Source organism: Halictus rubicundus, unplaced genomic scaffold (genome assembly GCF_050948215.1).
Source record: "Halictus rubicundus isolate RS-2024b unplaced genomic scaffold, iyHalRubi1_principal scaffold0214, whole genome shotgun sequence".
Classification (NCBI taxonomy): domain Eukaryota; kingdom Metazoa; phylum Arthropoda; class Insecta; order Hymenoptera; family Halictidae; genus Halictus; species Halictus rubicundus.
In genome coordinates, this window is record NW_027488755.1 from 292,176 (window position 1) to 304,512 (window position 12,337).

General features: G+C 36.0%; 1 protein-coding gene and 1 non-coding gene across 2 annotated transcripts; both read left to right on the forward strand.

Annotated features, from left to right (window-relative positions):
- The first annotated feature begins 1,058 nt into the window (after nucleotides 1-1,058).
- Nucleotides 1,059-1,161, forward strand: LOC143364026 (U6 spliceosomal RNA). Its single transcript, XR_013083964.1, has one exon. It is a non-coding gene; the product is annotated as a U6 spliceosomal RNA (small nuclear RNA).
- Nucleotides 1,162-4,850: 3,689 nt separating this feature from the next.
- LOC143364018 (uncharacterized) lies at nucleotides 4,851-5,982 on the forward strand. The gene is made up of 3 exons (XM_076804540.1): nucleotides 4,851-4,902; nucleotides 5,305-5,868; nucleotides 5,951-5,982. The coding sequence occupies exons 1-3, from the start codon at nucleotides 4,851-4,853 to the stop codon at nucleotides 5,980-5,982; spliced, it is 648 nt and encodes a 215-aa protein (XP_076660655.1).
- The last annotated feature ends 6,355 nt before the right edge of the window (nucleotides 5,983-12,337 follow it).

Genomic DNA, 12,337 nt, shown 5'->3' on the forward strand with positions numbered 1-12,337 from the left:
TTTTTTCAAAAATCTGACTTTGGCACATCATGCACGCACTATTAGGCTATACAGAAATAATTTTTTTTTATAAAAATCGAAAATTTATAAAATGGACTTTTTGCCGCCTTGGCACCACTGTGCGCCGTTTGTCCCGGGTGGACCACGTTTCGCGCGGCCGAACGTGGCCCGGCTTCACGGTCTGTAAAAACCCGCCGTTGCCCGGGTTTTTCTCCCGTCGGACGGGCCGAAAATCAGGGCAACGTGACACCGTACAAATTCGTTATTTAATACTAAGATAAAGCTACGAATGGCGTGTTTCAGCAAGAGACTCGAACATGGCGGCTTCTTTTGTTGACGTGCCCATCCTGCTGTGCTCCCTCCTGGGTCTGCTCGTAAATGGGCTCAACCTGCTCGTGATCCTGTGCATACACAAAGAGGTAAATATTTAAAAAATAGAAAACTCCCTACAGATAATATATACCTATTACTATAAGGACTGCCTATTACAGTGAAATCTCGTTGTTTGTCAGTCCGCCGTTTTTACTGACAAGATACGAAATCGGAGGTTCTCGCCGAGCGTCCCATTTGAACTACACAGGGAACGCTGGAAACCGTCGTACCGTCTTCAAGTCATAAGAAACCTATAACTTGAAAACGCTACTGACGTGAAAACGGCGAAAACAGCAAAGGTCAAGAGCCGTCGTCGCCGAGAAGTGTGCCACACATTGTCGGCTATATCGGTGTGAGACCAGAAGACTAATCGAATCCAGTTACAAAACTTCTTTATTTGTCATTATTTTTTTTATGAAACTTTTACCAACATATTTACCAACATGCTTCTGATTAAAACTAAACCAAATATGATATAATTCCGATGATATATACTTGTGTAATGGACGATGAAATATGTAGGACGATTGTGTTGTGTCTTGACATGTTCTATGCCTTTAGTATAATTTCGTGGTTAGATCGTGCATAACTCACAGACGATAATCGTCCGTTCGCTGCACCAGATATCCGGTGGGACATATCAAACGCCCTGGTTGGAAATTATGGAGGTTGTGTCTGACATGTAATTGCTTCGACAGCACATATACTAAATTTGAAACGATACAGAGAAGATTAGCATGGTCCCTGCGCAAGGATAACACGCAAAATCGTGAAGCGTTCTGTGCTGTTGAGTACTCGCGTGATCCAGGCACACACCCTTTAGACAAAAAGTGGAAAAATTGCCATTTTTCACGATTTTCGACTTAAAATCGCATTTTTAATCGTTTATAACTCGTAAACGAATAAGTCAATACCGGTGAAATTTTCAGCATGGACATAATTTATTCGAGCGAATCAAATACATTCTTTAAATTTTCAATACAGGCTCAGATAAAAGAGCCTGAAAAAACCAACTTTTACTATTTGTTTGCGATTCCGACCAATTCAAATTTTTTTCAAAAATTTTTTACACCTCGTCTAATAAACTAATCCTTCTAACTTCTCAATAAAATTCAAGTCATTTGATCTAATTTTTAGAAAGTTATGTTGCTTGAAATAGTGTTGACTCAGTTTTGCTCGTTACTGTAAGTAAGAAGTGGCCGCACAATGCACAGATAGATGGATAGATAGATTATAATAGATAGATACGTTATAATAGATAGATACATTATAATAGATAGATAGATTATTACTGTTTTTTTTCCCCGCGGGGAACAGAATTGCAGTCAATCACAGTCCCAGCAGACAGAGGCAGTGAACGTCCGGTGGTTCGACCGCCAACGAATAAACCCTCAGATGAAGAATTATTATGAATTATCATGGACAACCGATGATGTCGCACGAGGAGAAGTAAAAATAGGATTAGGATATATGTTAAAAATTCTACGCAGTAAGGTAGCACGTGAAACGACTCCAACTTTTCTTCCTGCAAGACTCGCAGATAAGCGTTCTCAGTTTACACGCTGAGAACAAACAGGAAAGGTGTCCAATTATGCCAAATTATAAGAAAAGACGCCGACTTCATGGTAAAAAGATCCTGTCGGCATACAGCTGACTAGTCAGGAGACATCAAGAAGATAAAAAGATGCAAGGTAGAGACTCCTGTGCCAGCATCTTTGAAAAACAAAGGATTGTGCATCTTATAAAAAGGGGGACCAACTCCTAAAATTCAGTTATAAACAGTCAGTCAGTCAGTCAGGCAATCGTGAACAATCAGTTATTCAGTCATAGTCAATAGTACAGTAGTCTCTTGTGAAGTTAAAATAGTTCGTTCAGTTGTTTCGCGACAAACCGTTTCAAAGACCAGTGTCAGCAGTCGGAGTATATTGTAACCGAATCCGAACCCGTGATCACGGTAATATTAATATTATTATTATTATTATTATAATCAAACTATTTGTAAGCACTCCAGTATATGCGCTATATAAACCATATTTGTAAAATCAAATTTGTAATCTCTGATTCAGAACCACACTTTGAATAAATCAATAACTTTGTTGTTTTCAAAATAAGGGTACAAAGTTACTTAAACGATCCTCAATTTCCCGAACCATAGCCGGTGTATGCAGGTAGGTTCGAAACTGCGTCCTATCCTCTTAAGATCGTAATTCATACCACTTGGGACGTAACACTATCAAAGCTTGCAAAGGAGTATCTTTGTGTTATGGCAACATCTGTTCCTTCCGAAGGAGTATTCTCAAAGACTGGCGAAATAATTAGTAAAAAAAAAGAAATAGATTAAAAGACAATATAGTGAATAAAATATTGCTTCTTAATATGTACAAAATAAATCCTTTATTATGTCTATTTCGTATATATTCGCTTTATCTACGTTTTTTTCTTGCCGAAATGTTCCAGTATTTCCACTCGCAGCATTTCTATACTCATGTCAGGTCCGAAATCACATTCAAATTTAAAGCATCGAGATATTTGAAGGAATCATTTGGCAATCGATACATATAGTATAGAAACAGCTTATAGTGATCATGAATAGATTACTTCTGCGAATTTGATTGCAAAGTGGAAGAACATTAACCCTTTCGACACGATAATTTCATAGGGGGGATAATAAAAATGCCCTTGTGGATTTTACCGAAAGAACCCTCCCCTGCCCTAAACAACAAATTCGGTAATTCAAAATAGGCAGAATTTTTCATCAAAATAGACAGTTTTTTGCGAATATCTCGGAAAATAAACAGACCGCCGCACAGTGCGGACAAATGGCCTGTTTTCGGGCACTTCTCGCAATTATATATATACAGTGAGTGTAAAAAGTATTCGTACACCTCTTATAGATTTAGAAAACCATATATTTCTTTATGTAATTGTACATTCTTTTATAAAACAAAAACACAATTACGATTATTATATGTTTCAACTGCAAAATGTGACATAAATAAATTAACGAAAAGTTAACGTTAATGAGATATATTAAAAACAGTCTGAAGTCTCTAAAAATTAGCATGCAAAAAGTATTCGTACACGTAACAAATTTAGCAATAAACGTGTTATAATTTGCGAAAATAAATTAAATTAATATTTCGTTGGATAGCCTTTCGACTGTATAATTGCGTCCAGTCTTCTTGGCATTGAATCCACTAAATTGGATGGGATTTCGTCTGTAATAATGCACCATTCCTCTTGAACAGAAAGTTTTAATTGTTCTTTACTTGAAATATGCCGGGTTCGGAGTTTTTTTATCACACAGATCCCATAAATTTTCGATCGGATTAATATCCGGTGATTGTGGAGGTGTTTTCAAATATTGCGGTGTGTTATAAAGCAACCACTTTCTTGTGTTGCGTGCTGTATGTTTGAGGTCATTGCCTTGAGTGAAGATAAACTTGTCTTTTATACCCATTTTTTCTGCACTACTTACAATATGGGTTTTTAGTATGTTTAGGTATATTTTGTGGTCCATGATTCCCTCGATGAAGTGTAATGACCCCACTCCAGCAGCACTCATACAATCCCAAATCATAAACCAAACCTCCGCCGTGTTTTACTGTGGGACGTAGATTTTCTTTTTGTAGCTCTGTATTTTTCTTCCTCCAGACCGTACACTTGCCATCAGAGCTAAAAACATTAAATTTACTTTCATCAGTAAATATGACTCTTCGCCAAAACTCGATAGGCTTATTAATATTATTTTTCGCGAAATCAAGTCTCTTTTTTCTATTTGCGGCATTTACGAAATAATTCTCGCGAGCAACTCGGCCGTGGTATTCATTATTTCGTAAACAATTACGAATAGTGCTGAAACATACACTTACTCCAGCGTTGTTTGCAAGCTCAGCAGCGATCTTAGGGGCACTAATTTTAGGATTTGTTTTTATTTCACGCACTATAAAACGTTCATCGCGTAAACTAAGTTTTCGAGGGCGACCAGATTTCGCTTTATTTTTATTGGTTTTTCGTTCACCATATCGATCTATAATTCCTTGTATAGTGCTGTGTGGCCTATTAATTGTTTTTGCTATTTCTCGCAATGATTTACACTGATTATGCAGTTGTATAATAATTTTTCTTTCAGTCTCACTTGTTTCCTTATCTTTATGACCCATTTTACCGAATGTTATAAAAATTGACTGGTTTTGCAGAAGGTTGCCACTAGACTGTTCATCAAAGACCCTGTCTGATTATTTGTCGGGTCCCGCTAAACCATAATATAAACAATCGGACGCCTTTCGAGTACATTCTAGTACCTGTACGAATACTTTTTGCGCGCCAATTTAGAGACACGTCTCATAGTTTCTAATTTTTCTCGTTAACGTTAAACTTTTTCAAGTGTATTTATGTGACAGTATGTAGTTAAAATATATAAAAATTACAATTATGTTTCGTTTTATAAACATGTGTGCAATTACATAGAGAAATACATGGTTTTTTACAACGCCTACAAGAGGTGTGCGAATACTTTTTACACTCACTGTATATACAGGGTGATCCACGCAATTGTTTTAAGTCATAACTCCGTTATTATTGCATTTACGAAAAAATGATAAAGGAGAAAGATAAATGGTTCGAAGAGCACTACATCTGTGGGCCTTTAAATTTTTTTTAGATGCAGCAGTGCATGTGCAATTAACAATTGCATCATTTCTTTAAATAGAAATGCATATTTTTTTGCACATATCGATTCTTCCGTTCATTCTACGTAAAAAATGATTAGGGTACCATGGCAAAAAAATTATTAGATCTCGAGATATTTTCAAAAAAGACACGCAGAATTCGAATCAGGCCACACAAACTCCAAAAACCTCATTAAACTCTATTAATATTCCTTCGAAAGTATTGTTATCGACCGCGTTGATTAAGATTGCGGATAATCAGGGAACATATTGGCCAACGAATCCATAAAATGGCACGTCATCCCACCGCGATCCCCGCATTTCGGCGGACTTTGGGAAGCTGCCGTAAAATCACTAAAGTTTCATTTAACACGAGTAATAGGCGACACCTTGTTATCGTACGAAACGTTATTAACATATATCAATCAAATTGAAGCGATTCTCAACTCACGGCCGTTAACACCTCTGTCCTCCGACCCAAACGATTTATCCGTTTTGACACCAGCACACTTCTTGATTGGTGATACGTTAAATGGCATACCCGATTACGAAATATCAAACATTCCATCCGGTCGATTGTCGTCCTGGCAGCATGTGCAAAAAATGCGACATCATTTCTGGCAACGATGGAGGAAGGAATACCTCCACGAGTTGACCACACGTAAAAAATGGCATAAACATAAACCCGAAAAAATAGAAATAGGCAGTATCGTAAGAGTGCGGGACGACAATTTCCCTGCAATGCAATGGACCCTCGCACGGGTTTCCAAACTTCATCCCGGACAAGACGACATAGTTAGGGTAGTCACAATAAGAACCGCGAAAGGCGAATACAAACGGTCGGTAAAATGTCTCGCGCCGCTACCGTTATAAAGAACAACATTGTAAAATACGGACGCTGTATATAGTTAACAATCAGATCAAGGAACTAGGTAAATAGGCGAATAATATTAAGACGAATGTAAATAGCATGTATACAGGGTGAGTCACCAAACGTTAGCACCTCAAATATCTTTGTTGTTTCTAAAGATACGTAAAATATGATAAGGACAAAGTTGAATGGTACAATGGGGGTGACACGATGCAAAAAAAATTTTGTTTTTATGTCATTTTTTTGGAGATATCAAGGTCACCTTGACTTTTTTTAAATGGAACCACCCTTTTTTAAACACCTACAATGATAGTCCCTTTCATTAGGAATTCAGTGACTATAATTAGTCCAAGGTCATTCAAGGTCAAGGACAGAAAAAACGTATAAAACTGAAATATGGAAGCAGAATACCTGTATTTTATAAATGTTCGAAATGATGGCCGTCTGCGTCGATACATTGTTGTAAACGAGCTCTGAAGGAATGTTGCACTCTGATAAGTATATCCGACGTGATATTCGTACATGCTGTGATGATACGCTGACGCATATCTTCAACTGTTGTTGGAGCAACCGTGTACACGGTTCGGAACAAGCTCTACAACTCGTTCGTCTTAACAATATTGTTCTGATTAAAAACATACAAGCATAAATTGCCAATAATGCACGATTCTCCATCTGCTTACATTGTAGGCTGTTGGTCGGTCGCTGGTATTTGAAGTTCCGAGCTCGTAGAGTCACGAGATATCGGTGTGAAACAACTACCAATCCAATTGCAAAACTTCTTTATTTTTCATTATTTTTTTATGGGACTTGCGCCAACTAATTCGTGGCATTCTTCTGATTAAAATGACACTAAACGCGGTACAAATTGGACTGCATTTAGTATTTTGCGACTCCCAAACGGCATACAATGTAAGCGGATGGAGAATCGTGCATTATTGGCAATTTACGCTTTTATGTTTTTCATCAGGACAATATTGTTAATACGAATGAGTTGTAGAGCTTATCCCGATCAAAATGAGTCCAAACACGACATCATTTGGATTGTCTTTGTAATTTTTATCGTAACATTACGTACCAGTAAAACATGTTCGATTACACTCGAATTTGACCTCATTTTCATCAGGAAAACCCCCTCCAATCGCTCGTCAAAATTTTATGAGGATATGTTGAAAAATCTAAAAATTTAAACTTTCATTCGTGCGCGATTCTCCATCCGCTTACATTGTATGCCGTTTGGCAGTCGCCGGGTCTTTGAAGCTCGGCGCTCGCAAAAGATAAGATCCTTTTAAAAGGGCCTAGCCGATTTATGGTCAAAACTGCCCTTAGAGGAAAAACCCCTCTGAGTAAAATTTCAACCCCCTATCTTGCCCATGAGGTTAGTTACAGGGTAAATTAGATTTCGCGCTTCTCCGCGTATTTCCCGCACTCTGATGCTTTCTAAAATTCTGAAAAAAATGTGACATATTTTGGATTCTAAGGCTGATTTTTGATAATTTTTTCAGATTTTTTTTTTGTTACAAACTGTGGTCGTAAAAAAATGAAAACCTCCAAAAAAATCGGAAAAATGCAAATTTCTCAAAAAATTTGAAAACATGCTATTCTACTGTTTAGTTCCTTGTTAAAGTACTATAACAGGCAGTGTCGTCAATTTTTTTTAGATGTTTTGTTGTGGGACATCATCGTAAAAAAAAAACAATAAAAACCGAATTTTTTCGACGTTTTTGCTATTAGGAGGAAAGTTACACTTGTTGGTTTTATCGCAGCTATATATTAAGTAATTTTTAGCATTATTAAATTGAAACAGGTAATTCTTTGACCTAAGAAATGTGATTTAAGAGAAAGAATAAATTGTATTTTGTGTGATATATACCAGAATGTTCGTAAAGTTTTGTAACATCGCCGGACGTCGAACTAAGGAGCGGATACGCTGGGGTTCTTATCCCGTCGGTGGTAAATGTTTTTTCCCATACATCATCTTTATTTTTTCAATTTCTTATATTATTTATTCATGTGATTTTAACAATATTTTTTTAATGTTTTAAAAATATTGAAGTAACATTGATTAGGCAATGAATATTTATATTATTGTGTTCGTCTACGATTTCCGCCAGATATGAAATTGCCTGTGAAAATTGGTAAGATTCCGTGAAAAGAATTTTGAAATCTACTTCTGTCATTTCCAGAAAATCAAGAAATCAATACTGTTTGAAATGGAATCTTTTTGCGGTTCCAATTGTTTTGACCATCTTAATCGGCTATGCCCTTTTAAATCTTATCACCTATACTTGTACAGTACCGAATGACAGGCTGTTGGAACTTCCAACTTCCAACTTGGTTTAACGTTAATTTTCAACATTATAAACAATTTTGCGACAACACATTTTTACGACTGTACAGTGAACCGGAGTATAATATAAAGGAATATATAAAATACCGTTCTTTACAGATCACAGCTAGTTATTTACATAAATCTAGGAAATAGTTGTTATTGCATAATTATTTTCAATAAGGGTTATACAAATTCTGAATCAACATTTCACTATCAAAATACATAATAAAACATCGCAAACATTTAGCATTGTCAATATACTAAAATGCTTGATAATATCGATGTGCTGATCTTCCCGCTGTAACTCGCATCATGTCATTTTACGCCTGATTTTATTTCGAGCCGTTCGCTTCGTTGCGAGCAGCTCGCATCGTGCGAGTACTCGACTCGACTCGAAAAGCGAGTCCCGGCTCGACTCGACCTGAGCTCGGCGCGCATATACGAGCTTGGCTGCAGGCCTAGTCCGTGATGATTCACCTTCTCAACGACGAGAATTTCCTTAGTGGTCTTCTGTACCGACGAAATACCGTCGTTGGCCTTCTGTTTCTTACTACAGCCAAAATCTATCCTAGAGGACGGTAGAAAACACCGCATTTTTCGAGCGACACATTCTCCCGTAAGGCTGGCAGTCTTTATATATATCTCGTCGGTGGTTATGTACATATCTGATGTTATGACTATAGGTTCAAATTATATTTTTTTATTTGATGTCATTATGTTATATATCTACAGTTATCTTTATCAATACAATATTAATAAATATAGATACTACGTTTCCAAATTATAGAAATACAATTTTCATAAACCTTGAACGTAAATAACAATTCTCCGTACGTATAATTATTATTCTCATTTCTACAATTTTTTAACACTATTAATACGAAACCATTTTGAATATATTTTGTAACTGAACTTGAAAAAGAAATTAAATTGAAATTTACTATATATTTTCATGTATATTTCATTTAAAAAACATAAACTTTAGCTTTAAAGAATCATCCAAAATATCAATTAATATTAGTTGTAAAATTCGAAAGAGTTAAGAATTAATTAATCAATAATTATGTAGTTGATCTTTTTTGCAAGATGTCAATCTATTTCAATACTGACTGAGAACGTAGTTGCATTATTTTCTTTCACGTTTGTATCGAGAAAATAAACGACGAAGGCAACAGTACGTCTCCTTACGTTGCTTCTACTACGCACGCGCTACACACAAGCGTACCTCTATTCTGTCCGTGTGAGCTGCCAGCTCGACTGTTCGACGCGTTCCGCCGAAAAATTATTTAAATAACGATTCGAATAAAAGATACTTTATCTTTATTCGAAGGTTCGAATAAAAAAAGTATCTTTATCCGACGAGTATCAGATAAATACTTTTATCCGACGAGAATTTATCCGACGAATAAAGATAATTTTTTTTATTCGAAGCGGATTTATTCGAACTTCGAATAATTTTTTCATCTTTTATCTGTATCTTTTATTCAAAGGCTTCGAATAAATCTTCGAATAACTTTTGCCGAGCGCGGAGCTTCAAAGACCCAGCGACGACAGACGACATACAATGTAACCGGGTGGAGAATCGCGCACGAATGAAAGTTTAAACTTTTATATTTTTCAACATATCCTCATAAAATTGTGACGAGCGAATGGAGGGGATTTTCCTGATGAAAATGAGGTCAAACTCCAGTATAATCGAACAAGTTTCACTGATACGTAATGTTACGATAAAAATTACAATCTCATTAAAGATAGTCCAAATGATGTCGTGTTTGGACTCGTTTTCATCGGGATAAGCTCTACAACTTATTAGAATTAAAATTATTATTCCCATTAAAAATATAAAAGCTTAAATTGCCAATAATCCTCGATTCCCTATCAACATTAAGTATCAATAAAAATTGTTCGATTACACTCCAGTTTGGACACATTTTCACCAGGAAAAGTCCCTCATCAATTCATTCGCCACAATTTTCTGAAGGTGTATTGAAAATATCTAAAAATTGAAACTTTCATTCGATGCGGGATTCGATCCCGGACCAACAGATTCTCAGCCGGAGATGTTACGACCAGCGCCAACCGAAACTGTTGAGAGTCACAGTCATATATTGAAATGTAACGCAAAAAAAAATATTTTATATTGCAGGTTCTACACTGTTTTCCTGAATATAAAAATGTTCAATATTACATAATACACCTACAAAACGATCAGAAGGCATCGAAATAATTGATTTTGTTTTTTTTTAACGACGATGCAATTTATACAAAATTCTGAAAAAATTCGGAAAAATTGTTTCAATAATATCTAACTACTGAATTTTTATAAAACTGGTATCTCTGAAACTTCAATTCGAAATGTGCACTTTGTCCAAATGATTGGAAATCCAACTATCCAATTTTCTTAAACGCGTTTGCATAATCTGGAAAATCTGTAAAAAATACGACCCATAAAAAATAAGACCAATAAACGTGCTCAACTGAAAACTTCGATATAAAATCGGCAATTTTATGCATTCGGATTTGTTTAAAAATTGATTTTGCAGCCAAAAATTCTGAAAAAATCTCAGTCGTGTATGATGTTAGGTAGAATACTCGTGAACACTTTCGTAATTTTTTGTTGAGCATGGTACGACTAAAAATTAATTTGGTTTGGAGGCACTTTTGACCATCTTATCCGGCTCTGTCTTAAAAATCAACAAAAAAAAATTATGTAAAAAATATAGAACATATTTTAGTATGCGCCATTAAACCCGATCTTTAAAAAAGATTTCTAGTCCAAATTTCGCATTGATATCTTTTTTAGTTTAAAAGTTGTAGCAAAATGTGCGCCTCGCCGAACCGGGAATCGATTGCGGCTCAGGCGCTCGAAACTTTGGTAACGTGAATTCGGTGGAACGCCTCGAACAGTCGAGCAGGCAGCTCACACGGACAGAATAGGGGTACGCTTGTGTGTAGCGCGTGCATAGTAGAAGCAACGTAAAGGCTCGTACAGACCTGAACATTTCGACGAACATTGCGCCGAACGGCGCGCCGAACCTCAAAAATCAACATTCATTTCGGCGAACCGAAGGGCGCGATCTTGCGTTTCGTTCGCTGTTCGGCGCAATGTTCGTCGAAATGTTCAGGTCTGTACGAGCCTTAAGGAGACGACGGTACGAGAGAGTGCCCCCCCCCCAACCCTTCACGTGGGATGGCGCACAGTGGTGCCAAGGCGGCAAAAAATCCTTTTTATAAATTTTTGATTTTTATAAAAAGAAATTATTTTTGTATAGCCTAATAGTACGTGCATGATGTGCCAGTCAGATTTTTGAAAAAATTTGTTTTATGGAGATATACGCATGGTAAATAACCATTTCCTCGTTCCTGAGAATTCATCAGTTTTCAGTGCGATAGTTATGTAATTACTCCGCCTATAATTGAATACTTAGGGATCTACAAATCATATGGGTTATTGCAAATGGCTTCAACTATTAACTGGCAAAAAAAAATTTTCCAAAAAAAGTTGTTTAACATTAAGTAATATGGACTAACCTGAAGCCCCTTTGCGTTACGCTCATTTTTTATTTATGGAGGAATACAAAAAATCCTTTGAATAGCTTCGATTTGGAACTAATCGTTTTGACAAGTTATAATATTGATCTAGCTTTGTGCAAAAAATCATGAGATACTTCGAGATGCTTTCGTTGCAATTTAAGTTCAAATATCAACTTTCGGAATTTCCAAAAATGAATCGCGCGGAAGTCACGATTATTTGACGTTTCAGGTGGAATTTTTAAGGGATACATATCAGATAATAAAAAAAATTACATTCATACATATTAAAAAATATTTAACAACAATTTTTTATGTTAAATAAACAAAGTTTTCGTTCACTGGACCACTGTCGCAAAAATGCAACAGGTATTTTTTGGTAGTGCTCCAATGAACGCTATAAAAATAATTTATGTAAGATAAAAAAAATTGTTATTAAATATTTTTGTATACATGAAAAATTAATAAATCATATGCACTTCACATTTTTCTTTATTAATTAGAAATATTCCTAAAAAATTTCACCTGGAAAATCAAATAATCGTAGCTTCCGCACGATTC